Source organism: Megalobrama amblycephala, linkage group LG14 (assembly GCF_018812025.1).
Source record: "Megalobrama amblycephala isolate DHTTF-2021 linkage group LG14, ASM1881202v1, whole genome shotgun sequence".
NCBI lineage: Eukaryota > Metazoa > Chordata > Actinopteri > Cypriniformes > Xenocyprididae > Megalobrama > Megalobrama amblycephala.
Genome location: NC_063057.1, coordinates 37,631,227 through 37,657,462, shown reverse-complemented (window position 1 = coordinate 37,657,462; position 26,236 = coordinate 37,631,227). Strand labels below are relative to the sequence as shown.

At 37.5% G+C, this 26,236-nt stretch overlaps 1 protein-coding gene across 1 annotated transcript in view; it reads right to left on the bottom strand.

The window, feature by feature from the left end:
* The window catches only part of LOC125244462 (protocadherin Fat 3-like), a 108,740-nt gene extending 84,054 nt beyond the window's left edge, over nt 1-24,686 (bottom strand). The window contains 16 exon segments of the mRNA XM_048154541.1: nt 1,505-1,617; nt 1,702-1,874; nt 1,983-2,127; nt 2,426-2,581; nt 2,679-2,819; nt 6,100-6,347; nt 7,193-7,307; nt 7,932-10,895; nt 10,990-11,033; nt 12,309-12,409; nt 16,075-16,133; nt 19,823-19,897; nt 20,009-20,073; nt 21,335-21,387; nt 23,072-23,189; nt 23,789-24,686. Coding sequence (XP_048010498.1) covers nt 1,505-1,617; nt 1,702-1,874; nt 1,983-2,127; nt 2,426-2,581; nt 2,679-2,819; nt 6,100-6,347; nt 7,193-7,307; nt 7,932-7,982 — 1,142 coding nt within the window. The 5' untranslated portion in view covers nt 7,983-10,895; nt 10,990-11,033; nt 12,309-12,409; ... (4 more) ...; nt 23,072-23,189; nt 23,789-24,686.
* Between the last annotated feature and the right edge of the window lie 1,550 nt (nt 24,687-26,236).

Below are 26,236 nucleotides of genomic sequence, written 5' to 3'. Positions count from 1 at the left end.
TTACTCCTTAAAACATTAGTAATTGCTCACATGTGTCGTTCATCACGGTGGACCAATTTTTACTGGTTTCTCCTTGAGTCTCAACAGTAAAGGGACCAGCATAAGGAGGGTCATCTTTGTCCGTTATAGAGAGAAGCACTGGGGCTGAACCACGATTGCACATTTCTATAGTCCTTTCATTAATGACAGGAGCGTTGTCATTTACATCCGACAATTCAATTATCAGCGTTCCAGTACCAGTTGCTGGAGTCTTATCTGAACACAAGCACAGACATTAGAAAAAGGCTATGCTAGCATGATTTCTTCTCTTTAAAAAGAAAAAACAAATTACCATCATCCACAGCCAGAATGATAGCTTTGTATTTGCCATCTTTGACATAGGAAGATTCTCTATCCATTGGTTTCCTGACTTTAATCAATCCAGTGTATTGATTTACACTCAGCCAGCCGGCAGGATCATTGCCAATTTTATACCTGTGAGAAACCAAAACATACAGGTTAAAAACTACAAATGTTCAGCAAGAACAACTTAATGTTGATTTGATAAAGTCTTGCCCGTGAGTTTAAAACCATTTGAAGTTCAAGAGACATACAGGCAATTTGAATTCTGGGTAGAAAAATATTTGATATTTGAATTTGACATTGATAGGTGGCTGCTAGACAGTTGTTAAGATAGTTCTCAGTGGTTACTTGTGCTAGTGAGACTGTTTGACAAAACAAACAAACATTGAAATCATTTAAAAAATGTCTATCAGTGGAAGTCTTTTATTGTTTAACAAGATCTGGAAATCTCTAGAGAAATCAGTCAGAATTTTATAATAGAATAATGACATTTTGGTGGTTTGATTGTCTGGGAGGAGAAAATTATTTGCAACATTTCTTACGCTATCTTCTGTGATTTTCCAATATCTGGATCAGTGACTGTATAAGAAACCAAATCACTATCAACCGGTGAATCTTCAGGTTTGGAAATAATCTTCTCCTTTGGATTAAACTCTGGAGGCTCATTCACATCTTCTACATTCACCGTGACTGTGGCAGTGGAAGTGGCCAAAGAACCGACAAACGGCTCATCGTTCTCAACAATCACAGACAGAATGTATTGCTTGTTCTTCTCAAAGTCCAGAGGCTGAATGGAAAAGAAAGTGTCTTTTACTAAAGTTAAATCATCACAACCAATCGCCTGTGCAAACACATGAGCAACACACAGTACCTTTACAGTGGTGATGACGCCCTCTAGCTGGCTGGGTCCAGTACTGACACTGAAAAACCCACCCTTGTCTCCGCTAATAATGCGATATTTGGTTGACCAGGCAGGAGATCTCTCTTCATCTTCATCAGTAACTGTAAGTTTGGCCACTTCAGCTCCTACTTTATTCTCTGGGACAGATACAGTGTGCTAAAACAAATAGATGAATGGTGCATATAAGTATTAATAAAGTTAAAATGCTTATATTATAACATTCTGAATATATAAATATACATTACCGAGGTTTGCTCAAACTGAGGTGCGTTAACATTGCTGTCAGTCACAGTAATAACAGCTGTGCCAGTGGTTGAATGACCTCTTCCTTCCATATCAGTAACGACAACTGTCAAAGTGTATTTGGACCATTTCTGAAAGGGAAGATGTTTTCAGGTGAGTTTATTTACATTAAATCATTCTTCATCACAGTGAGATTCATTCATCAGATTTCTCACCTCTCTGTCCAAACCTAAAGAATTCACACGAATTCCTCCAGTAACAGAGTTGATTTGAAACATGTTTGGATTTGGTGATTCTGGTTCTTGCTTGACAATTGAGTATCTGATTTCTGCATTGTCAGTCTCTGGATCATCTGCATCAGTGGCTGTGACTGTCATAAACTCATGACCTTCAGAGAGAGAAGAATAAAGACTGATTAGGTGGTACGAGCTGAAGAGGCATTTGGGGGGAAAACTGCTAAAAACAATTTCACTGAGAAACTGCACCATACACCTACCTATTCCAGCAGCTTCAGGAACATTTCCACTGAATGGATTTTGAGTAAAAACAGGCCTATTATCATTTTGGTCCATCACACTTACAATAATTTCCATTGGCTTTTCTATTATAGTCACACCAACTCCAGTAGCATGAACTATAAGCTAAAGACAGGAGAAGAAATACAGGCATGTTAAGAGACAAATATCTGTTTGAAAATACAATCAAATCAAAATCATAGTTGTGTCTTTTAGTCCATGTCTGTTAGCTTAATGTTTAGTAGATACAAAAACTACAAAAAAATGTATGGTTTCTGAAAACACATGAAAAGAAAACTATGTCAAGTCATTTTATCTGATTAACTGATGACAGCTTTCAAAGAATTAAGATTGAACAATCCAACACTGAAATAAACTAAGGACTAAATATTGAATTTAAAAGTTAAACTAAAAATCAGCTTACTCTGTATGAAGCTTTTGTTTCTCTGTCGAGTGGTCGAGTCACAAACAGATATCCTGATAATCTGTCTACAGTGAAAAGCCCCTTAGGGTCCAGATCTGCTCCTTCACCTGTGATACTGTATGCCATCTGAGCTTCTAAAGACAAGTCTGACTTTATCTAAATACAGAAAGCAATAAGAGAACAAAGTCAATAACAGACAAACCTCTTTCACAACCATCTAATTTTGAACATTCCCTTCATGACTTTCACTCACCTGGACCAGCCACTGTGGGTAAGGACCTCTGCTATTCTCTATTACATTGATTGGAGGAATAATCCAACCTCTCTTTGCTCTCTTTAGACCCGTCGAAGACTTTGGAAACATCAGAACCAGATCATCAGAGTGAGAATCCATCTGAAAAAGTTTGTAAAAGACAATGAGCAACAAAACATTTTATTTATTTTTTTTTATTTATTTATTTTTTTTTTTTCACAATTTAATACAGCACACAAGTCATCAAATATTTGGATATTTTTTGCATCTCAAAATGTTTATGACAGCTACTGACTGTATTAAAATCAGTCTGCAACAGTATTAATATATGGGGAGGGGTAAACGTTTGGGTCCCTATGGGTCCAGTTTACACTCATAAAAATAATTCTTTGAACAAACATAAAAAAATCATGGAAAGGATTTACACATGATTAAGTTGCTTTATTTCAGCATTATGCAATTCTGTTATTCCAATTTAATGTACTTACGTTGGGTCAACTTAATTTATTAAGGTTGATTCAACTTATTTACTATGGTTGGACACAGCTTAATTTAATAGTGTCAGCCCAACTAATTTGCAATGTTTTGGGAAATAAATAAAAAGCAATAAATAAATAAATAAAAAGTAAATTGTTTTCATATACATTGATTTTTACAATTAATTCTTCTTGTTTAATTTTGTGATTTACATAACTTTTGTGATGTTCTGTGTTAGAAATCTATATGTGATACTGGATTCATCCTAAATTGCCTTAACCAAAAACATTGTAAAACCTAAATTGATCATAAGTTCAATGGTGGCAATGGTTTTACAGTCAACATAGGATTACAATGCTTTTGGGAAATGCAACTCAGAGCACTACCACAGTGATTACTTTCTTATTAAAGTAATTTGAAAGGTTGTTAGCAGGTCCTCAACCCAAGCACAAGTGCAACAATTCACCACAATGGTATTAATTAACAGAAACTTTTAAATACCAACATAATAGAACAGTAAACATTAAAAAGTCTTTCCATTTTCTCATCTTCCTAAAAACTGCTTAAAACAAAACTTTATTTCAACATTTACACTCCTAGTTCAGCCCCTTTGCAAAGCATGATGGGAAGTGAAAATCCTGTTTGATTGAGTCCTGGTTGGGTTTACTTGATTTAAACATGTTATTCCAATATGAAAACATCAAGTTAAGTCAAAGAGTAATCGTTTCAAGTCAATTTAACATGAATCAATCACATTTAAACCAGAAACCTGATACAATAGTGTTGAATCAAAATAAATTGTTTAAATAAAGTGAATGTCAGAGTTCCCTCGTCTCCAGGACTCCAATTCCCATGATCCTCTTGTCTCCTCACCTGCACTCACTTCCCTTGTCAGCTCCTCATCTTCACTCATCACTTATCAGCTACACCTGGACCTTATCATCTGCACTCCCTTTTTATATGGACTCACTCCCTTCACTCCTTGTCTGTCCTATATGTTAGTTAGATGTGTTTGGATGTTGTTACTCTCTGCTTTATGTTAATAAATACCTATTTGCTGTGGAAATCCGTGAACGCCTCGTCTCTGCAACACCAGACCGTAACAGAAGGACAGACCAAAACCGATTGGACATCCACAATTTTAAGATTGGTATCTTTCTGGTGCCTGTACCCACAACGGCTCCCACTCCTTCACCACCTCTCTCTGCGGCGGAACGGCTTATAGGACTCTTCCAGATGGGACGTTCACTGGAGAGGTATGTGGAGGAGTTTGTAGAGCTCGCTTATCTGACTAACTGGCCCGATGCTTATTTAATCGCCCTGTTTTTGGACGGGCTGGATGACAACACTCTTCGTTTGGATGAACCTGATTATCGTCTCTCCTTAAGCGAAACTATCAATTTTTTATTTTGTTTTTGAATGATTCCAAATTCTATGTGGAAAAGGTTCAGGATGAGTGTTGGGCTCCAGTCCGTCCGGAAACACGGTCGGCAGGGCTAGTTAGTCAGCCTCCGTATTCCTCCGCTTACCCCTCCGGTGAACGTTCTCCCTGTATTACACTGGACCCTCACTCCTCCGCTGGGTCCAGAAAGCAGAGGAGGAGGAAGAAAGCCGTTCCAGCCCTATCTGAGCATACAGCTCCAGCCGCCGCCGCCGAGCCCTCCGCTCCAACCGCCGCCGCCGAGCAAACTTCTCCAATCTCCACAGAGCCAGCCCCAGTGCCTGTGGGGATTCTGATTGAATTTGAGGGGATGGACTGGACCCCTTTTCCAGCCCTCGCCGAGCCAGCCGCTCCAGTCTCAGCCGCCGAGCCAGCCGCTCCTGCTGCCCACGAGCTCACTCCTGTCCACAAACCCACACCATTCCGCAGACTCCTGGAGTCCCTCCTTAACCTCCCCAAGTATTTTTTTTTGGGGGGGCCAGGTACCCAGGGGTGGGATACAGGTGGGTGGGCCTCAAAGAGCACCGTGGCGGCCCACTGCACCTGACCCGCCATGGCAGCCCGCTGCACCTGACCCGCCATGGCCGCCCGCTGCACCTGACCCGCCATGGCCGCCCGCTGTACCTGACCCGCCATGGCCGCCCGCTGTACCTGACCTGCCATGGCTCATGGACCCGCCCTGGAGACCTCCACTCCTACCCATGCCTCTCCCTGCACCGGCATGAGGTCTCCAGGGCGCCCACCCCCCCTCCCTGGTGTTACATCTACGGCGCGAGGTCGCGCCTACCGGGAGGGGGCGGTACTGTCACAGTTCCCTCGTCTCCAGGACTCCAATTCCCATGATCCTCTTGTCTCCTCACCTGCACTCACTTCCTTTGTCAGCTCCTAATCTTCACTCATCACTTATCAGCTACACCTGGACCTTATCATCTGCACTCCCTTTTTATATGGACTCACTCCCTTCACTCCTTGTCTGTCCTATGTTAGTTAGATGTGTTTGGATGTTGTTACTCTTGCTTACTGCTTTGTTAATAAATACCTATTTGCTGTGGAAATCCGTGACCGCCTCGTCTCTGCAACACCAGACCGTAACAGTGAACAGCATCAAATCTTTTTTTTTTTTTTTTTTTTTTTTTTTTTTTTTGAGTGTAGGGTGATACTGGCTGTATTCAATTAAATATAATAAATGGAGTAGAATATAAAACATTTCTAAAAGTTAAGGTAATCTTAGGATTAGGATTCAGCTTTGCATAAATTGAACATATCATCAGACTCATTTTGTGTTTGAGAATGATCAGAGGGCTGAGACAAATTACATTCATCAGTAGGGATTGGACATTTCATGATTTTATCACACGCCTCCAATAATTAGTCCTAAACATGTACAGAAACTGATCACTGAATATGTTCATAGTAAAGTAGCACACATAAGAACTGAAATCTCCAACAGAGGTCAGTCTTGTACTGTACTGACAGCAGTTTCTTGAAGGAACTTGTTTGTACCTGTGGAGAGGAGATGTTCATGACCGTGTCCATGTGATGGTCCTCATGATGGTGGACACGCTCGACTCTGACAGACACCGTGTGCTTCTTGCCACTGGAGTCCCAAGCGTGCACAGAAAACACCTTGTGACCTTCATGAAGATCCACTTCTCTCTTCAGGGTTACAGTCCCATCAGTGTCCACATCAAACCACTCGTCAGAGGACTGAAAGAGCGTTCCTGTTCTTCCATCGCATGTATTAAAAATTACTGTGAGAAAAAGAGATTCAATTGGTACAATAAATCATTTACGTAAACCTGGTTCCCTGAGAGAGGAACAAGACGCTGTGTCAGCAGCTGATGCTATGGGAACACCCTCCAGGTGTGACGATGGTCTGAAACAGTGTTTGCAAAAGTACCAGTACTTCAATTTCACGAGCTTGCACTTACATATAATCGTATATAGAATATAATATGCGTATTTGGTGTGCTGTCCGAGGGGAGGGCTCCGAACTCACAATTTGGCCTGAACCCAGAGTTTTCAGAAATTCCAACCAAAAAAGCAAGCTGACGTTTTTTGCCATAGTTCCTCATGTGTTCACCAAGAAACACACTGCAGACAGTCCGGCGAGAGCAAGAAAGAAAGGGAGAAATCCATCTTGTTCTCTATAGCCTCAAGCTCAACATCAGATCCTCAGGATCCTGCTTCATGTAACGCCTCACAGCAGCAGAACTAGTGCGACAAGTGATGGCTGATTTTCCTCATTTACTCAAAGATGGTGAGTCTTGAACAAGATACTTTTAAAGTCATTGCAATGTGAGCAATTCAAAGATTTGTTGAAATGTGGTTTGAGCTTGACGAACACCCATGATCTGATAGCATCAGCTACTGACGACACATTGATATTAACATCACTAATCAACACTCATTGTGAGCTACAACAAAAACTAATTTAGTAGAGTTTATACAATTTATAACTGTTATAGTCCACAGTTAAAAAGATTACATTGTGTAGAGAGATTATTTAGCCAAATACTAAAAATATTTAAACAAAAACTCTCAGTGTTAAGTTGCTTCAGTGTTTTATTTAAAGTGATTTGTGAACACAGCTTACCTCTTCCTAGTATTGCTCCTTGGTGAAGGTGATCTCTGTGCACTTTAAACACCAGCAACTCCGACTCAAAGCCAGGAGTACATGAAGACCCCTCCACATATTCACACAAAAAGACCTAATTTGAAAAATATAAAATTTTGTAACATATATACACTTGAAATTTAAGTTATTTTGAGTATTTAATCACTTCCAGCTCAACAGCAGTCTATGTGGGCTAAACTGTGGATCATTTATCATTGCTTTGGCACTAAATGTGTTCAATGACCACATCTTTCAAATTACACAAATTCTTTTCTCATTCAGACACAAACACCAGCAAAACTCTATGAACCTACAGGACAATTTGCACTTTAAATTTTGTAAAACAATTTTGTAAAACATTTGTAAATGAAGCACCACAATCACAAACTGTTTAAGTGTGTCCTATTGAGTTAAAAGTCTTAAAACACTTGACTTCATATAACAAAAGGAAAAAAAGGCATTAGGCTGATAGTTTTGATCAAATCAACCCCTGCAACATAAAAGTAACTTATAATATAAAATAACACAGTGACAGCAAAAACACAGACAACTTTTCTTTTTTTTTTTTGCTCTCTTAAACCTTTGATATTGCTGTTTAGTTCGGGATATTAAGATGTTGTAACCTTTTAATACTAGATCTCGACTTCATTAAACATATTAATGAACATGCACACTAATAAAGAAATCGAGAGTTTTGGAAAGTGCCTTTCAATCCTACCTTACAGAGGAAAATAATAACCCCCAGTGGCACAATCTTCATTGTCTTCATTTGAAGCAAAAAGTCTCAAAAGGTCCTTCAAGTCTTACTTCTTTGTTGGTTTTTAAGATTGCACAGTTATTTCACTGCTTGAGTTGTGCAAATCCCCACATATGGGACGTGTATTATCTTTTTAGGAGGTGGGGTTCATTACACGCATGCCGCTCAGTATGTTTCCTGCTTTAAATGTGTGAATGGCTTCAGGTTCAAGAAGTTATTAAACAAAATTTAAACTACCTGCAATTGTCAGTGAATATAAGGTACAGTATATTAGTATATCACAATTTAATACAATATTTTTATAACTTTACTGGAGCCAAGGCTTTTTGTGTAAGTGTATAAGTGCCTGCGTGACTTTTGATGTGTGGGAGCTTAAGTTCTTGTAGAAGAGGTGTCTTAAACTTCTTAAACTGAGGAAGTGATTGGCTCCTGAAAGAGGAAGTCAACAATTCTGCGGCGGGGACAGCAGACTGATTCAATGCAAAAAAGAGCAACAAACTGGTATAAGGGTTTGTGGTCTGCTTTCTGACACGACATCAGAAATTGGTGGCTCTCATAGGTTGAGCCAAATTAAAATTGTTGCGAGAACACTTTTCGAAAATAAATAAATAAATAAATCGTGTAACACTGCTCACCCTTTCAAAACCTCATGCTTATCTCTTGTACTTGATCCTGCTGATTTATCACAAATTGCAAATAATTTCTCAGGCACACCATAAGTGTTAGTGAGGCCAGCAGGGGTGTTTACGTGAATAATTAAACACTATATATGTGCAGCACATTTTTCAAATGCTAACACACTGCTTTCAAAATTAATGAAAACCATTATGTTTTTTTTTTTTTTTTTCATGCATTTCTACAGTAATTATTTTGAAATATAGAAAATCTTAGCAGAAAATGAAGTAATAATAATTCTAAACAGCTAATTACAATTTTAGCTCAAACTCCACCCAGGTGTTCCCCAATATACTTCAAGAGAAATCAAAAACTGGTGTAATGTCATTTTGAGCAGAATCAGGCCAAAACAAAGACAATTTTGTCTTTCTGTTCTCAGGAGGCTTTTTTTTTTTTTTTTTTTTTTAAGCGTGTGTTGAGTAGAAAAGTGTAATGTGCTTTTCATTTACAGCTTTCTTTGCTCTTTGGCTTTTGCAGTTAGATTACTGTAGTTTTATTTTGCAGAAATCTGTATCGTACACATTATATTCACACTTTACTGTTTGTGATTACTATACTTTTTTAATTCAAAATTTATTTATTTAAAAAAAAAAACAGTTTTTAATGTAGTGTGTGTACAGAATGATCTAGTCAGTGAGTCTATGATCTGAAAGACTTGTTTAATTTTGAGCACACATTACATGGTTTTGAAGCAAATGTTTGATTTTATCAGAAGATTCAGGTTTTTTTGTGAATGTTGAAGATTTGGTGCTGTTTAAAGTTAAGATGAAGTTAAGAAATGTCTGTACTGCACATTCAGTAGAGTTCAAAATACACACACACACACACACACACACACACACACACACACACACGTTTTTGTGGTTTACGAGGACTTTGATGCTCAAACCAGTAGGATTGTGGTTTAGGGGGACACACCTTTCCCGATGCCCTACAGTGATGATAAAACTATCAACAATTTTGTTTTGATCTGCAGATCACAAATCTGGCTTTAAAGTTTCTTTACACACAACAGAACGGAAAATATGACAACCTGATATATCAGTGGTATACAAGGACATTCCCGCCCATCCTAAAATGTTCCCGCCTATGACATAATTGTGATTTTTGGGTACAACCTGATTTGAGGACACCTATTGTACAATACACAAAACATGTCATTTCTCTGGATTACAGGGACTAGTGTGTTTTACAGGTACATGACCACACACACAACACACAAACCTGACGATATGGTGTATTACTAAGACTGAGGTGATTAATGAGTACCTGATCTTAAACACAATACACACCTGACACACTCCAACATTACAGGGACCAGTGTGTATTAGAAGTACTTTAATTATGACTTAAAATAACAACATAAACATTGAGTTTTTCCAGTTTTAACGATGTAATACCAGCATGGAATGCCATTTTAAGGGGAAAATGAAATCCACAACTAAAAAAAACTAGGTCAATAACACATGCACAACTGTGTAATCTTTCAGAAAGCATACAGCATCATTACTGTTTTGACATATTGAAATGGCAACCATTCAAAACTTTGAAAAAATGTGAACAGAATTGTTGAGTCAAGTCAAGTCACCTTTATTTATAAAGCGCTTTTTAAACTACATATTGTTTCAAAGCAGCCCTCATAACAGGAACATTGTTCAACAAAGATTGTTTGGGCTGTACAGCAGCTCTAGAAGAGTATCGTGTCATTGTTCAGCCCGAGTCAGTTCAGTGTTGATTCAATTACGTTGTAAAACTCATCAGTTATTAATTTAGTTCACTTCATCTATACAGCAGCAGCAGATCTGGAGACAACAGTGATGTCATCGTCCAGCTCAGTTCAGTTCTCATACAATAGTGTCAATGCAGTCAGATCAATAATAATGTTGAATATTAAGTTTTCATGTTTTTGTGACAAACTACTGCTTTAAAGAACAGTTAAACTTTAGAGATTTACAGAGTGAAGTCTTAGTATATTCATGCTCTAGAATGAAACTAACATAACCAACAACTAAAATAATAATCCTTATAGAACAGCATCAAATGAGACACAATGTAACATCACTTATTTTGTGCTTTTCTTTTCAAGCTAATTCCTTGATTTCTTACAAAATCTCTTGTGTTTTGTCCACAATTTTCCTTTGGTCATATGTGCCTTAAAATGATCAATTACAGCTGTAACTTCAGCATCTGACCAGCAAACCTTTTGTCCTTTTCCTTTCCGTTTTTTAATTTCTGCCGAACTCTCATTCTCTGTACAGATGAATACATACTTTATTAAGCTCACACTCTTTGAGAGCTCATGTACTTACAATGATGGTTGTACTCGAATTTAAACCTCAGGTACCTTGACAAACTCAGCAGTTTTCCAAATGGGCATCTTCTGAACATCTGCAAGAAATCAGTTATATACTGATCAGAAAACTAAGATTTAACTCTCAAATACCTAGAACTTAAAACTGGTTATACACCTGATATCTAAAAATAAAATTTCAAGTGACACAAAATATTATTCTGGAGATTAAATGTTATCAGCCTGTTAAAGGGATAGTTCACCCAAAAATGAAAATGTGATGTTTATCTGCTTATCCCCAGCGCAGCCAAGATGTAGGTGACTTTGTTTCTTCAGTCGAACACAAATGATGATTTTTAACTCCAACCGTTGCAGTCTGACAGCTGTATAATGGGTGTCAATGGAAACACAATTTATAAGAGTCAAAACATATACATAGACAAATCCAAATTAAACCCTGCGGCTCGTGACGACACATTTATGTCCTAAGACACGAAAAGATCGGTTTGTGCGAGAAACCGAACAGTATTTATATCATTTTTTACCTCTAATACACCAGTGAGGTCTGATCACGCTCTGACAGCGGAAGTAATGTCTGGCACTCATTGAAGTATATGCTGGAGACATCACTGCCGTTATCAGAGTGCGATCAGACCTCACTAACCGAGTGCTGAACGCAGTTGGACATGGTGTATTAGAGGTAAAAAATGATATAAATACTGTTCGGTTTCTCACACAAACCGATCGTTTCGTGTCTTAGGACATCAATGTGTCGTCACGAGCCGCAGGGTTTAATTTGGATTTGTCTGTGCATGTTTGACTCATAAATTGTGCTCCCATTGACACCCATTATACAGCTGTCAGACGGCAATGGTTGGAGTTAAAAATCATCATTTGTGTTCTGCTGAAGAAACAAAGTCACCTACATCTTGGCTGCGCTGGGGGTAAGCAGATAAAGATCAAATTTTCATTTTTGGGTGAACTATCCCTTTAAACATCTCCAAGTGTTTTACCAACGAAAATGATAAACTCATTTGTATCAACCAGATTTACAATGTTGGTGCAACCCTGATTCCAATAATATTCTTATAGAAAAGTTGCACTATATAAGTGCAAAAATCTCTGTATATAATAACTGATTATTGCTCATTAATTATTTCAATTAATGGCAAAAGGAATTTTTGGAAATATAAACTGATATTTCCTACTGACACACTACAGCAATAGATATAAATAACTGGCTTAAAACCATTTTTCTTTCGTGAAAATACAAATGTTAAGTTGAACTATAAATATAGAATTGTATCTATGCATTGTATTTATGGAAATAATCTAAAATAATAATAAACATAAACCTGTTAGTTAACACATACCAGCATTACTGGAGACGCCTGCACAGCTCCAGCAGGAACAACATCCTGAGAAACGCTTTCATCAGGATCACTGGCATCAGGATCCATCATACTGATCTCATCTTGAAGAAAAACAGAATTTTAAAACACAAGAACATCTTCGGTTTAACCTGTTTTCAAAAGTAATTTATGAAACTTTATGCTGTTTAATAATAAATAAAAATAATAATAATAACTAATACTTTTAGATGACTATTATTAGAATTATTGCCAAGACAGAAATATACTACTACTGTAAATGAAAAATTATTTTACAATATGACATTACAATATTTCTGTCTTCATTTCTTTGCTTAAACTGTTTCAGTGAAAACAGGTTTATAAATGCATCTCATTACAAATCAGGTGAAATACTTGAAACAACTGGCCACACAAATTTTGTAAATAATGCGAATGTGAAATGTGTAACTGGTGCTCGTTGCGTTCCCAAATGCATGTTAAACTCAAGGCACATGCTGAGATAGAGTTCACTGCATTCATTCCCTGTGAACTGAGACGTGGAAAACACAGAATCACAAGATGATCGAGTGAGCAAAGTGTGCTCTCCACTTTGAAACTGGGAGCGCAATGGACTACAGTCTTAATAAATTATCAGCTTTTGCAATTTGATAAGGGCACAAAGCCACATCGTGCTGTTGATTTTAGTTTGTTTGAAATGCTTTGCCAAAGCAATGAAACAAAACACAAAGACCAAAATTTATCTTATTATGAGGTAGTGCTGGGCACTATACCGGTTCATACCGAATACCGGTATTTATTTTTGTTATGATATGAATTTTGATGATACCGCAATACCGTATGTGTCGCTTAACCAACGTTCAGAACGCGGCGCAGCCCGTCACTGTTTGAGAGCGTCCCGTTTCACTGTTGCACTGTAGTGAGAGCACAGCTGAGATCGCATCACAGTAAGTCTGAAATCACCCCCTAAAGCCTCATTCACTATTCCCTGCGTTATCCACTTATATTATTCACTTGAAAGAATGAATGAAAACGAGTGAGTGAATTCGGAAAGCCGTTGTGTGTGCATCGGCTGTACACTCATTGTGGTGCATTGTGGGATTGAATGAGTGCACTCAATAACGTCCACTATGGTTTCGGGCGCCACTACAAATGGCTGTCGCCTCAAATAATGCCCTATTTGAGGTTATAGGGGGCGATTTCGGATTCAGTCCTTGATTACAGCTGAGAATTCAACCAGCACGCGAGATAGAGCGGTTTCTGCGCGGAGCGCCGTGATGAAATTAACAACTTTCTCCACATGGATCATATTATATAGACCGGAGCGAGCATGTTGACGTTTTTTATGGACCTATTTCATATACTCTAGTGCTCTAAACATGAACCAGCAGCGTGTATGCGCACATATTTCATCACGTCTTCTTCAAATGAAATGTAACGTTATGCAAAGGACACTGAACTGTACGTCTGATCATGACCGCGATGAAACAGTTTGTTATTCTGCTACACAGAAGACGATGTAAGTTAATAAATAGACTGACAATTCAAAGAAGAATGGTCAAAAATGTAACTGCTTTATTCTTTCTGTGTTAAACTTATGTGTGTCATTTGTTCAGAGACTGTAGTGCTCTTAAATGTACTGAAAATATCCTTAGACAGTTTAAATGTTCTTCCGCGTTTCTCCCTATTTTTGGCAGTTTGTTGTTATAGCGTTAGATTATTAAAATGCTTAAGGTGCCCTCAACCTTTTTTTTTTTCTATCTCCATGGTCATATTTTAATATTCATGTGTCTGTAATGAGTGTGTTGCAGGTCTGTGTTTTATTGGTTGTTGTCTCCCCACAGCATCATTTTGTGGGGTTTTGTAAACCTGTATTAACTCTAGTGTGGAATTTTTCTACAATATTCTCTCATCATGACAGTAAAACAGGGCATTCTAGTCAATCTACTGCAGTATTTCCTCTCTCAACCAGTAGAAAATGTGGTTAACGCCCGGTCACGTATAGGGATTTATATATATACACACCGTCATATACCGTGAAACCGATATAATTTTGAAAAATACCGTGATATAAATTTTTGGTCATACCGCCCAGCACTATTATGAGGCATATAAAAATATTTTCAGCTCATTTGGTTCAAACGGTTTTTTTAAAACCTGTTTACACCTGGTCACTTCATGCATTTTCTCAGAATGGATTGCTATGCAATCATAAAAAGACCAGGTGTAAATGCCCCCCGAAACGCATTCGAGACGGATTTAAATCTGATCGCTCAAATCACTTCTGGACGTAGTCTAAAACAATATATACAATAATACAATAATACATTTTACTCCTCCCAAAAATACTAAATAATAAACATGTGAGAATGTGTTATAGGCATGTTATAGAAAGATATGACAGCATTACTGCAGCATGCGTTGGCGCAGATGAACAGATGAGTATCTCTTCAGTAAGTTGACGTGCAAAATACCTCAAATGAAACTTAAAAAGTCGAAAACGCTCAACACACAATCATCTTCATTAAAAGATGTGAGAATAAATGATTTGACCAGTGCTGATGCTGCTCATGATCAATAAAATGGAGCTCATAGTGGTAGCTTTTAATGATGTGAATACTGTTAAATCTGCGTATAGCGCGGGAATTGAAGACAGATCGCTGTAGCGCCCCAGCTCAAGCGGCTCGTGAATCGATCATCTCTTCCTACTAGTTCATTTATAGCATCAAATAAACATGAATGAACATCAGAAGGAATGTTGTTTAAAACACAGAAAGATGTCAGTACACCATTTTTCAAGTTCAAGTCCACCGAGGTTAATCTTCTAACTCCTGACTGCTTTGTCGGACAAAATGGCGGATTTAGCGTTATAATTGGTTAGATCGCTTGTCAAGAGAGATTGCAGAAATCGAGTGACAAATGATGTTTTATAAACAAAGTTTGGGAGGAGCGTGTTCAAGCGGTCTAACTGGCTCGAGAGGAGATATATATACACTGACTAGAGCCGATCTCACCTATAGTTACCTCGACCGTTTTCTGCATCCCGTCGCCACCCCGTTCCTCACTCTCGGTGGAGATACGGGGAAGAACTATGGATTTGGGCTAAATTTTCAAACTCGGATCCCTCGACCGCCTTGAACAGGACGCCAAATACACTTATTACACTTGGTTTTTTACTCTATTCAATTATTTGTAAGTGTGAATTCGTGAAAACAACTGCTACAGGTAATTGGACTTTATTTATTTATTTATTTATTATAGATTTATTTTTGGCATTTTTTCATAAATTCAAATCTATAAATCCAAATATTTATTACATGTATGAAGAAAAGGTTCAGGCTCTATCGCTATTGTCTCAATAGTGTTCAGTGTCTTTGGGCGGATTGGCATCAACGGTCATTAGGATTGTTTGTGATTTGGTCTTAGTGATTTAGGAGTCCTCTTGACTACTAACTTTTTACAGATTTGGGAGCTAGTTTTAGCACTAAAATGTTTTGTGAAATACTCTTAAGAGCAAAAATTAGGACTGACATTATAGAGTTTCTCCTAAATCGGCATGTCAGGAGCTACTTTTAGCCTTAAGATGTTTTGTGAATATGGCCCCTGATTCTGTACAGACACATTTATGTGGCCAATCGTAAATGAAATTGTTTGAACAAATCAGTAAAAAACACATGAAATGACCAGGTGTTAACAGGCCCAAAAATGATGTGAAAAAGTTCTCACTAGACTAGCATTTTCTAAAATGATGCAATGCTCTTTTTATTACCTTCTCCGTCTAACACCGTCTTGATGGTCCATTGATAACTGGTCCTTCTCAGGGCTCACCTGAAAGCAAGGTAAAGAAAGAAAAATAAACATTCTATGACAGACAAAGGATTCAGAGATGATCCAAATGAAGCAGTACAGATACTTAACACTGACTGATCACTGTCAACTGAAAACATACAATGAAAACTATTTTACAATACAGGGTTTTTCCTGGGTCAGAAATGGTCTTTGGTGGTGGTGGATGAACACTGTATCCACAGTACAAAATACTGTACCCATGTGAACTGTGAGCACAGGACTGACAGTAAATCCACAATAAAAGCAAAGAAAAATTTTGGAATATTAACATATCCTATTCATTCATGAGTGAAATAATTAATTCTGTCAGGACAGATGACAAAAGAAAGAGCTTAGAACAATTTTATATTTAAATATCTGTACATTTAAAAGTAAAAAGTCACTGAGTGGCCAGTTTGAACAAATGAACAAAGTAATACATTACATTGCAAAAGTGGGAGGTCTATTATTTTTTACATTTACACTCCAATACTTAATAAAAAGATCATTTGACACACAGCATCAAGATTATTTTGTTCCACCCATTGCTATGGTTATCAGCATCAATTGGATTTAATCGCACATATAAATACATTTGTCAATCCAGAAACTATGCAATGTGTAGTTAGCAGCATAAACAAATGTGCTATATAGGCCTACAGAAAGCAAAGATCGCTGCCATATTAGCCACTGAAGCTATCGATTACAACACGAGAAACAAAGCTGCACTTCTGCAGAAACGTCCGTTATAATAAATGAAGTTGTGTGTGTGTGTGTGTGTGTGTCGGTCTATGTTGTGCATTTTATCTCTTATTGGCATTGTGTCTATACTTTGTTGGTTATAATGAAAGGATTCAACATGCAGCACTCGCGCTAAACAAAAACTCATACAGACTAACAAACGCATCCGATTGGCTATTGTGTTCACGTGCTCAACACAAATGTCTTCAGGTATGATGGTACATTTTAAACCACTCAGTATTAATACTGATCAAACTAATGTGTTATAGTAGTGACCTACACATTTAAAACAGTGACATAAGTTAACGTTAATCATGCATATAGTTAAAACTCTATAAATATACTGCCATAACCAATCAGGGATTCATGATATATCAGCCACCATATCTTACTGGCCGATAAATGCTCATTTTAATGTTATCATTCTCAGTCCGAACTAGGCCGATATTTTAACACTGATAAATAATGGATTATATGATGTGCGCTGTTCTCCATGATAGTATTGAACTGCTTGAAGGAAGATACAGTTAGGTGAATCACAAATCTGTGAAATCAGAGCGTTGTTACACGAAGAGCGCATCTGCGGAGTTACACCTTTATGACTAGCACAGTCAGTTTGCTTGTGCATTCGCAGCCTTTTGTGGAATTATAAGTTGCATTTTTTATTTTGTGTATATATATCTGATTAAACTCATATAGGATGCATTTGGTTGAGTTAATGAACGCGGCAGGAAAGCGCTTCATTGTAGGCCTACCGGTGATCATCTCTTCAGCATGCGCACTCAAACAGCAATGGATAACATTAATAACTATGGCTGGGACTGTCATATATACATAACATTATAATGAGAACACGACTGTAATAAAACGCTGTGAATTATTTTGGATTAGTTGCCGTTTTTTAGTGTGTTGTTGTGGGGAGCGTATCCAGAACAGGAGTTCACACTTTGTAACTTAATTCATGTACATCTGTGCATGATTTTGTGCAGGTATAAGTTGTAATTTTTTTGTATAAATATCTACTTTATCATATATAAGTTGCATCCCGTTGAGCTAAAAACCATCTAACAAAGCGCTTTGGTTTATGGGTGTTCATTCAGCTCTTCAGATTCATGCTAAAACAGTGTTATTTGAAACAGTAATGCTAAAGATGTTTAATAAAGATGTTTATATACACTTTTTTTTTCAAAAACATTACAACTTGTATTGTTCTTATTATTTTCATCAACAATATGGTTTGAGTAAAATCATTTCCCAACAGGCTTTCATTTTATTCATCCATAGCACATGTATTGTGTTTCTTTTTATGTAGCCTAAGTAATGTTGACCAATAACTTGTTTGCATTTTTATTTAATTTTATTTATTATTAGTAGTAGTAGTAGTAGTAGTAGTAGTAGTAGTAGTAGTAGTAGTAGTAGCAATATATATTTTTTGCAACTTTACAATAAGGTCTCATTTGTTATTGTATTAACTAACATGAATCAACTGAGCAAAACCCTTGTAAATGTGAGTTAATAATGCACTGTGAACTAACATGAACACGCATATTTTAGGTTAACAGATAAAACACTGGATCCTAAAATGTCTTGGGAAATGTTGAGATTAACCTTAACTAAGATTAATAAAACTTCTACAGGATTTGTTCATTCATTGTTAGCTCATGTTAACTAATACTAACAATAAGCCTTACTGTAAAGTGTTGACACTTTTTTTAAATAAAGAAAATTGGCCATATGAATGTACACTACCGTTCAAAAGTTTGGGGTCAGTAAGATCTTTTTAATGTTTTAAAAGAAGTATCTTCTGCTCACCTAGCCTGCATTTATTTGATTAAAAATACAAACAAAACAGTAATATTGTGAAATATTATTCCAATTTAAAACAGCTGTTTTCTATGTCAATATACAGTAAAGTGTAATTTATTCCTGTGATCAAAGCTGAATTTTCAGCATCATTACTTCAGTCTTCAGTGTCACATGATCCTTCAGAAATCATTCTAATATGATGATTTGATGCTCAAGAAACATTTATGATTATTATCAATGTTGAAAACAGTTATTTACATTTTTATTTAATGATGCTATGATGAATAGAAAGTTCAAAAGAACAGCATTTGTCTGAAATCTAAATCTTTTGTAGCATTAAACACTACCGTTCAAAAGTTTGGGGTCAGTAAGAATTTTAATTTTATTTTTGGGGGATAGAAATAAAATTAATCAATACTTTTATTCATCAAGGATGAGTTAAACTGATCAAAAGTTACAGTAAAGACAATTATAATGTTAGAAAATATTCTATTTTAAATAAATGCTGTTCTTTTGAACTTTCTATTCATCGAAGAATTTTGAAAAAAAAATTGTACACAACCGTTTTCAACATTGATAATAATAATAAATGTTTCTTGAGCATCACATCATCATATTAGATTGATTTCTGAAGGATCATGTGACACTGAAGACTGGAGTAATGATGCTGAAAATTCAGCTTTGATCACAGGAATAAATTACACTTTACTGTATATTGACAAAGAAAACAGCTGATTTACATTGGAATAATATTTCACAATATTACTGTTTTTGTTTGTATTTTTAATCAAATAAATGCAGGCTTGGTGAGCAGAAGATACTTCTTTTAAAACATTAAAAAATCTTACTGACCCCAAACTTTTGAACGGTAGTGTAAAGATCATTTTAAAAGTAAAGGAATCTTATACTGGTTCAAACTAGACTGCTGTACTGTATATGTTTGATTTATGCTGAAGTGTTTGGGACACTGTCTATTGTTTTTGTAATCAGGCTCTCAAAGTATATTAGAATTTGGATTTAGATTTATCTGCCAATGTATCATTTATCGCCTTTCAAATATAAAGAATTATCGGTTATCAAAATTGGCCCAAATTTTCCTGTCAGCACATGCCTAATTTGATTTCCAAAAAGAAAAACAATACCTTCTGTACATCTCTGACTTCTGACTGGGACAGAGTGTTCATTTTGAGAGCAGAGGGTCCAACCTCACTGAGAGTCTGCAAACATCAAATTAGACATAAACACTGGTCTGAATATGTTAACAGCCTAGATCTCACAAGTGTCTCTGCTACATTTGCTCATTCTCTTACAGCACAACTCTCACTTACCTGGTGTAGTCCCACAGTAAGAGCAGCACAATCATCACTGATGACAGCTGGGTCTCACGGCTTATCTGAAAATAAGAAATAAAGCTTTATATACAATCACTTCACCTAAGAGTTACAAACCTTCAGTATATATGAAATATATCAAAGGGATAATGTACAGTCAGACAGTAATTAATGCAAATTAAACATGGACAGGATGATCAGTGTCCCCCATTCACAGCTACTGATCAATAAATATGTGCACATGAAATATTGATTTGAGATCATATACAAGATCACAAAATAGATCCATTTCAAATCAATATTTCAATATTTAAAAACCCATGGTAATGTTCATGGCTTTATATATGCATTACATTATGTGTGTGTTCATCACAGTATGTCAGGTTGTGTGTAGCTTTACAACTGTTTTATGAGGACACGTGTTTTATGAGGACATCATGAGAACATGTTCTTCATGTTTGACTTGACTGAAGAATCTCAGTGTGTTGTTAGATTGACACAAGCCTGGTCTATGAGGACACTAGTTTTACCGGGACACTGATAACTAGATACATTTGGATGGCGCCCTGAGTTCAGGGTTAGGGTTAGGGTTAGGGTTATGTATGAGAGTGATAGTGGTGAAACAAGGTGTGCTAGTTGTACAGTAAGTGATCGTGACTCACTTTTCACACACACAATCATAATTCAGTGACTGATAACTGTGGCAAACAATCTTCTTCTTAGAAACACTGAAATCTGTTCTATTCTTTAAAAGGTGCTAAAGAGGATCTTTTCATCGACTGAGAAACCAAAGACTGTTAGTGAGTTTTTGAAATGAGCGCATGCGTAAGAACAACCCCCCTCCTTCACAGCTCATTTCAAGGGAACGCCTCCCAAAACTCGTGCACGAGTATTGGAACACGAGTGTTTACCACCGGCATTCGCTGTGTCGTGTTAGTGGATTCATTATGTCGGACTCACCGCAGGTAACTCATAATCTGCAGTTGTTACTCCTGTCTCCTGACAAAAACATTGCATGCGGCGCCTGTGGAGTGTGGAAAGTTACTGGAGCGCGCAGCCGCGCTCGTCTCTCACAAGGAACGTCACGGCAGTGATTGACAAGCCAGAGGGCCAATCGCGTAAACGATTGGCTGATGTTTTTAAGGCCCTACCTCGTGCACAGATGTTGTATATTAATATTATTACTTTCAGTGCACCTAATAAATAGTCTTTTATCAGTTAGTAAACACAGTTTCAAGTAATATTGCAAAAATGTATAAAACAAAACATCCTCTTTAGCACCTTTAAGGACTAACTCAATTATTACTTTACTTTATTGGATACCTTTATTGTTGCTGTATCTTATTCTTCTGAATCTGATTCTTCTCAGTTACCATCTGAAAATAAGAAAGAAAAGCAAATACAAATCAAATCAAAATAAAGAAAAACAATTATTCATTGCAGTATTACTCATTGAAAGTCAATTTCAACTGAGGGTGCTACTTTTTACCTACTTCTAAAATGATTATATCTAATCTAACAAACACAATTATGAGTTTTCAATATTGACATTTGCTACAGTGAGCTGTGAATTATGGGTTATCAGTATCGATCCCAATCTTCCATATGGGTGCACCCCAGAGTCCTGGTAAAACTAGTGTCCTCTTAGACCAGGCTTGTGTCAATCTAACAACACACTGAGATTCTTCAGTCAAGTCAAACATAAAGAACATGTTCTCATGATGTCCTCATAAAACACGTGTCCTCATAAAACAGGTGTAAAGCTACACACAACCTCACATACTGCCATGAACACGCATGTAATGTGATGCATATTAGGGCTGCACGATATATCGCATGAGATTGTCACGCGCATTTCGTCAGTAAAGCCGGTTCCCTGATTACCGCTAAATCTCCATCACCTGCTTTCAAATGGAGCGGCATTTAATAGACAGAGCCGTAGATCACTGACAAGCCACGCAATATCGCGTTCATATCGCAGATGAATCGCCTTCGATAATGAGTGCGATATTGCGTGGCTTTTCAGTGATCTACGGCTCTGTCTATTAAATGCCGCTCCATTTGAAAGCAGGTGATGGCGATTTAGCGGTAATCAGGGAACCGGCTTTACTGACGAAATGCGCGTGACAATCTCATGCAATATATCGTGCAGCCCTAATGCATATATAAAGCCATGTAGGGCTGCACAATATATAGTTTTGTCACTGATACCTATCCGTGGGTGTGACATTGCAGTATAAATGAAGTCAAGTAGGCTATAGGGATTATAGTTGATCTGTGATCCGTACAGACTAGGGCTGCATGATGTATGGTTTTAGCATTGTATCCCGATGTGTGCATCCACAAAAGTCACATCACAGGATGTGCAATGTCAAGTATAGGGATCGTAGTTGATCCGAACGGTCCAGCCGCCCCCCGGTTAAGAGCGCATGTGATTCACGTATTAACTGCAAAGTTTAACCATCATAGAGTGAAAGCTTATCATTTGCTTGTGTTTTTAAGTCCTGTCAATTTAAACATCAAACGCAATATGAACTCGCACTGTTTTCTGACAGACAGACAGCACGTGAACACAGAGTTCAGTTCTCTTTCCCTTATCTTTGAGCTTGAACAAACACTCTCAGCGAAAACAGTCGGCTCTGTATTGTAAACAATTAAGAAAACGGATGCATATAATATTGGACCCATACGTGCTTTCCTCAATGTGTGTACCTGAATACAGATAGATTAACCTGAAAAACATAAAGCACTGCTTATTTTAATTTGTATCTTAGTTTTACTGTGTTTATCTAAGCTTGTAATTCGTTTATTATTCTCTACGCAGATGCACTACCCTACAAAATTATCCCAATCATCCTAGAATGATTAATTATTTTCAAATAGAGCTATTCAATTCATCTGGTGGAATTGTTTTCATATCGCAATATATAAATTGCAGAAAAACTAAATATTGCAATGTCAGTTTTTCTGCAATATTGTGTAGCCCTATTACCCTGAGTAACATTTAACCTTTAATAATAAAACAAGTAAAATCATGACTGTAAATAACATATAATATACCTGACACAGGTGAAATCACTGATGAATCTTTGTGAATACTGTATGTCTTCCTCCAGAGCTTGGGCTTTCTCCATCACTGTTTCACTTCAGCATGATCTGATGTGTCTTCTGTCATCTTCTGTTTTTAGTATAAACATCAAAAGATAAATTATAGTAAACAGCAAGTTATTTTCATACTTTATTGTATGATATTTAAGAATTATGTATAATTGAGGATCACTATTCTTTCATAAATTTTCACAATTGATAAATTATAGACAATAATACTGACAGTATTAATTTGACTGAATAAGACTGACAGTTCTGATACATCTTATCATAGCCAGTACATCTTTGTTTCTTAATGTCTTTAAATCAAGCAGAACTGTAGTAATATTTACAGTAGGCTAGTATGTGAGGATACTGTACTGGGTGAAATGCCGTCCCCTTCATAGACTGTAGTCATGACAACGCCTTATTATGATGGCTTGGCTAGGTTATTGCATGTGATCAGAAAATGATGCAGTTACAATTATAGTTAAATCGAAAACCAGTTTAAAATGACAAGCATCGCTGATTCCCTCCTGACAGTCTTTAAACACAATCACAATCTCGCTAGCGCCGTTAGCATCGCGAGCTAGCTGCTTTATAACTGTAAAACGAGCTGCAAAGAGCTTACAAGACATGCACAAACAAGCCAAACTGACCCACAAACATTTAAAAAGCAGAATAACTTACCTTTAAAATAACAGCAGCCTCGCCATCAGGTGCTCAGATGTCTTCTCAGGTGCAGAGTTTCTATCCGGTCCAAACAGGAAATGAACTTGAGGCATGACTCTGATTAAACCATACTTATTACATTATAAACGGGATTAAAATAATAATAATAAATATATGTGATGTGAGCGCACGAGTTAATGTGTGGTTGTGTTTACATGAATAGCATATGCTAACGAGCTAAATAAACTGTATAAATACTGAGTAAACAGCGTTCAAGTTACTTTTATACTTTATTACATGACATTTAAGGGATATTTTTAATCGAGGATCACTATTTATTCATATATTTAATTCACAAATGAAAAATTATAGGCAATAACACTTAAATAATTAGTATTTTGCATTAACTCGCTTGTTATACAGACCTACGCTTAAGTTGAATGAGGCTCCGCCCACCGGCGCCATCTTGTCTCGCTTGTTGTTCATTGCGTATGCAGCCAATAGGGGCTGCGGAATTAGGCTCCGCCCGTCGGCGCCATCTTGTTTTCGTGATTTCCCGCCTACCAGTAGCGATCTGACCAATCACAGGCCTCAATACTTACACTTGTGTGAAAAATGCAAATTTTCGATGACGCCGGTACAGTACCAGGACCCGGCTGCAGGGGCGCACTCTCGTACACAGAGGATACACAGTGTATGGTATAAAATCAGGTTTTTGTGGTATATAAGGACATGCCGCGAAAATTGGAGAGGGTGCTTCTGGGACATAGAGAAAGGCATCTACATTGCCGGAATTACAAGGACATGGCCTGTGTCCTCATAAACCCAAATGTCCCCGTAATGCTGGTGCGTATTCAGGTCAAAAGTCCTCGTAAACCACAAAAACCAACACACACACACACACACACACACACACACACACTCTCTCACTCACTCACTCACTCACTCACTCACTCACTCTCTCTCCTTGTCTAGTCTCATCTATGACCCACTGTATGTGCTCCTTGGATGTAACTCACCTAAAGACTCCTTACCTTATTTTCGTCTCCAGTTCCACGTCTCCATTCTCCAGCTCCTCGTCTCCTGTCTCCAGTCTAGTGTTTTCATCCTACAAACAAAGGAAAGTGCTCAGATAATATTCTTCAGTGACTGTTAAGTGTGTGTGTGTGTGTGTGTGTGTGTGTGTGGCTACTCACCTGTTCTGTGTCCGTCCTGCTGCAATCACATTCCATATCCATCAGTGCAATTACCAATGTCTTCAATACCATTACCACTGAAAGTGCTTTAAGAGTTTGCATTGAATAAAACATATTTTGGGTGTTAGCTGATGTTTTGTGTTTTAAAAACAAATGAGGTCCGCACTGTTCTTGGAATGAACAATATGAATTTATTGGCACCATCACATAAAATATAGTTCATGTTAACAAAGTGCAATGCAATGAACAATATGAATTAAATGCCAGCACCAGCCAAAAAAAAAAAATCTACAGATTTGAGAAATATGAACACAAGGCATCTCTTGACTTGGTGTTTGAAAAGAGAGGATTCCATTCACGGGTCTTATTTTCTTAATGAACATCAATCTCATATTCCTCACTATTAACTTTAAAAAAAAAAAAAAAAAAAAAACTTGTGAAGCATGCAACAGGCTGTGATAATAGTATTGATGTGGCAATCATACCTCTTCATTAAGCTCCTCCATCTTCCCTTAAGGTGAAATGCCCTCTCCATACTCATTGTTAAAGGGGTTGTCCAGGGGTTGTTTGTAGGTTTTCAGGCTATAGTTTCATCAACCATGGCAGTAGTGGATATGCTACATCCCCAAAATCACCATTGGCACTCCTGCAAACCTCTCTGTGATACTAGGGAACAGTGCATCACTCTGACACCTCTCAAACAAGGATGAATTGCCAAACACTCTGGCATCATGGACCTTGCCTGCAACACACATTTCATATCCCAGAACTGAAGGTGATGCCACACCTTGTAGGATAACAGATAACAGAATGGATTTTACTCATCTGTATTTGCAGTACACACGGTTTAGCTATGCAAGCACACGCATGCTGATCCTGCTCTGCATAAGCACGGGTTTGTGGCTGCCTCCCCATTGCTTGCACATCCAGTGTGAAACAGGCGCGAGTCCCATCAATAGCTCCTCCACATTGTGGGAAAACACACCGGTCTCGGAAACCCTGAATTATGATCTTCACTGTATTCTATTCTGATGTAGAAGTAAAACAAATTTTTCACAAGTGCAGAGGCAACATGACCGGAAATAGTGACAGCAGTTGACTGACCAATCCCAAATAAATAGGAGATAGTTCTGAACTCCACATTTGTGGCCAGTCTCCAGATACATATTACTACACGCTGGTCCACAGACACTGGTTTCTTGAATGTAGTTGTGTCTCTTTGAAGGTGTGGCCGCATGATGTAGGGCTACTACGCTTCTGTCATCATTAC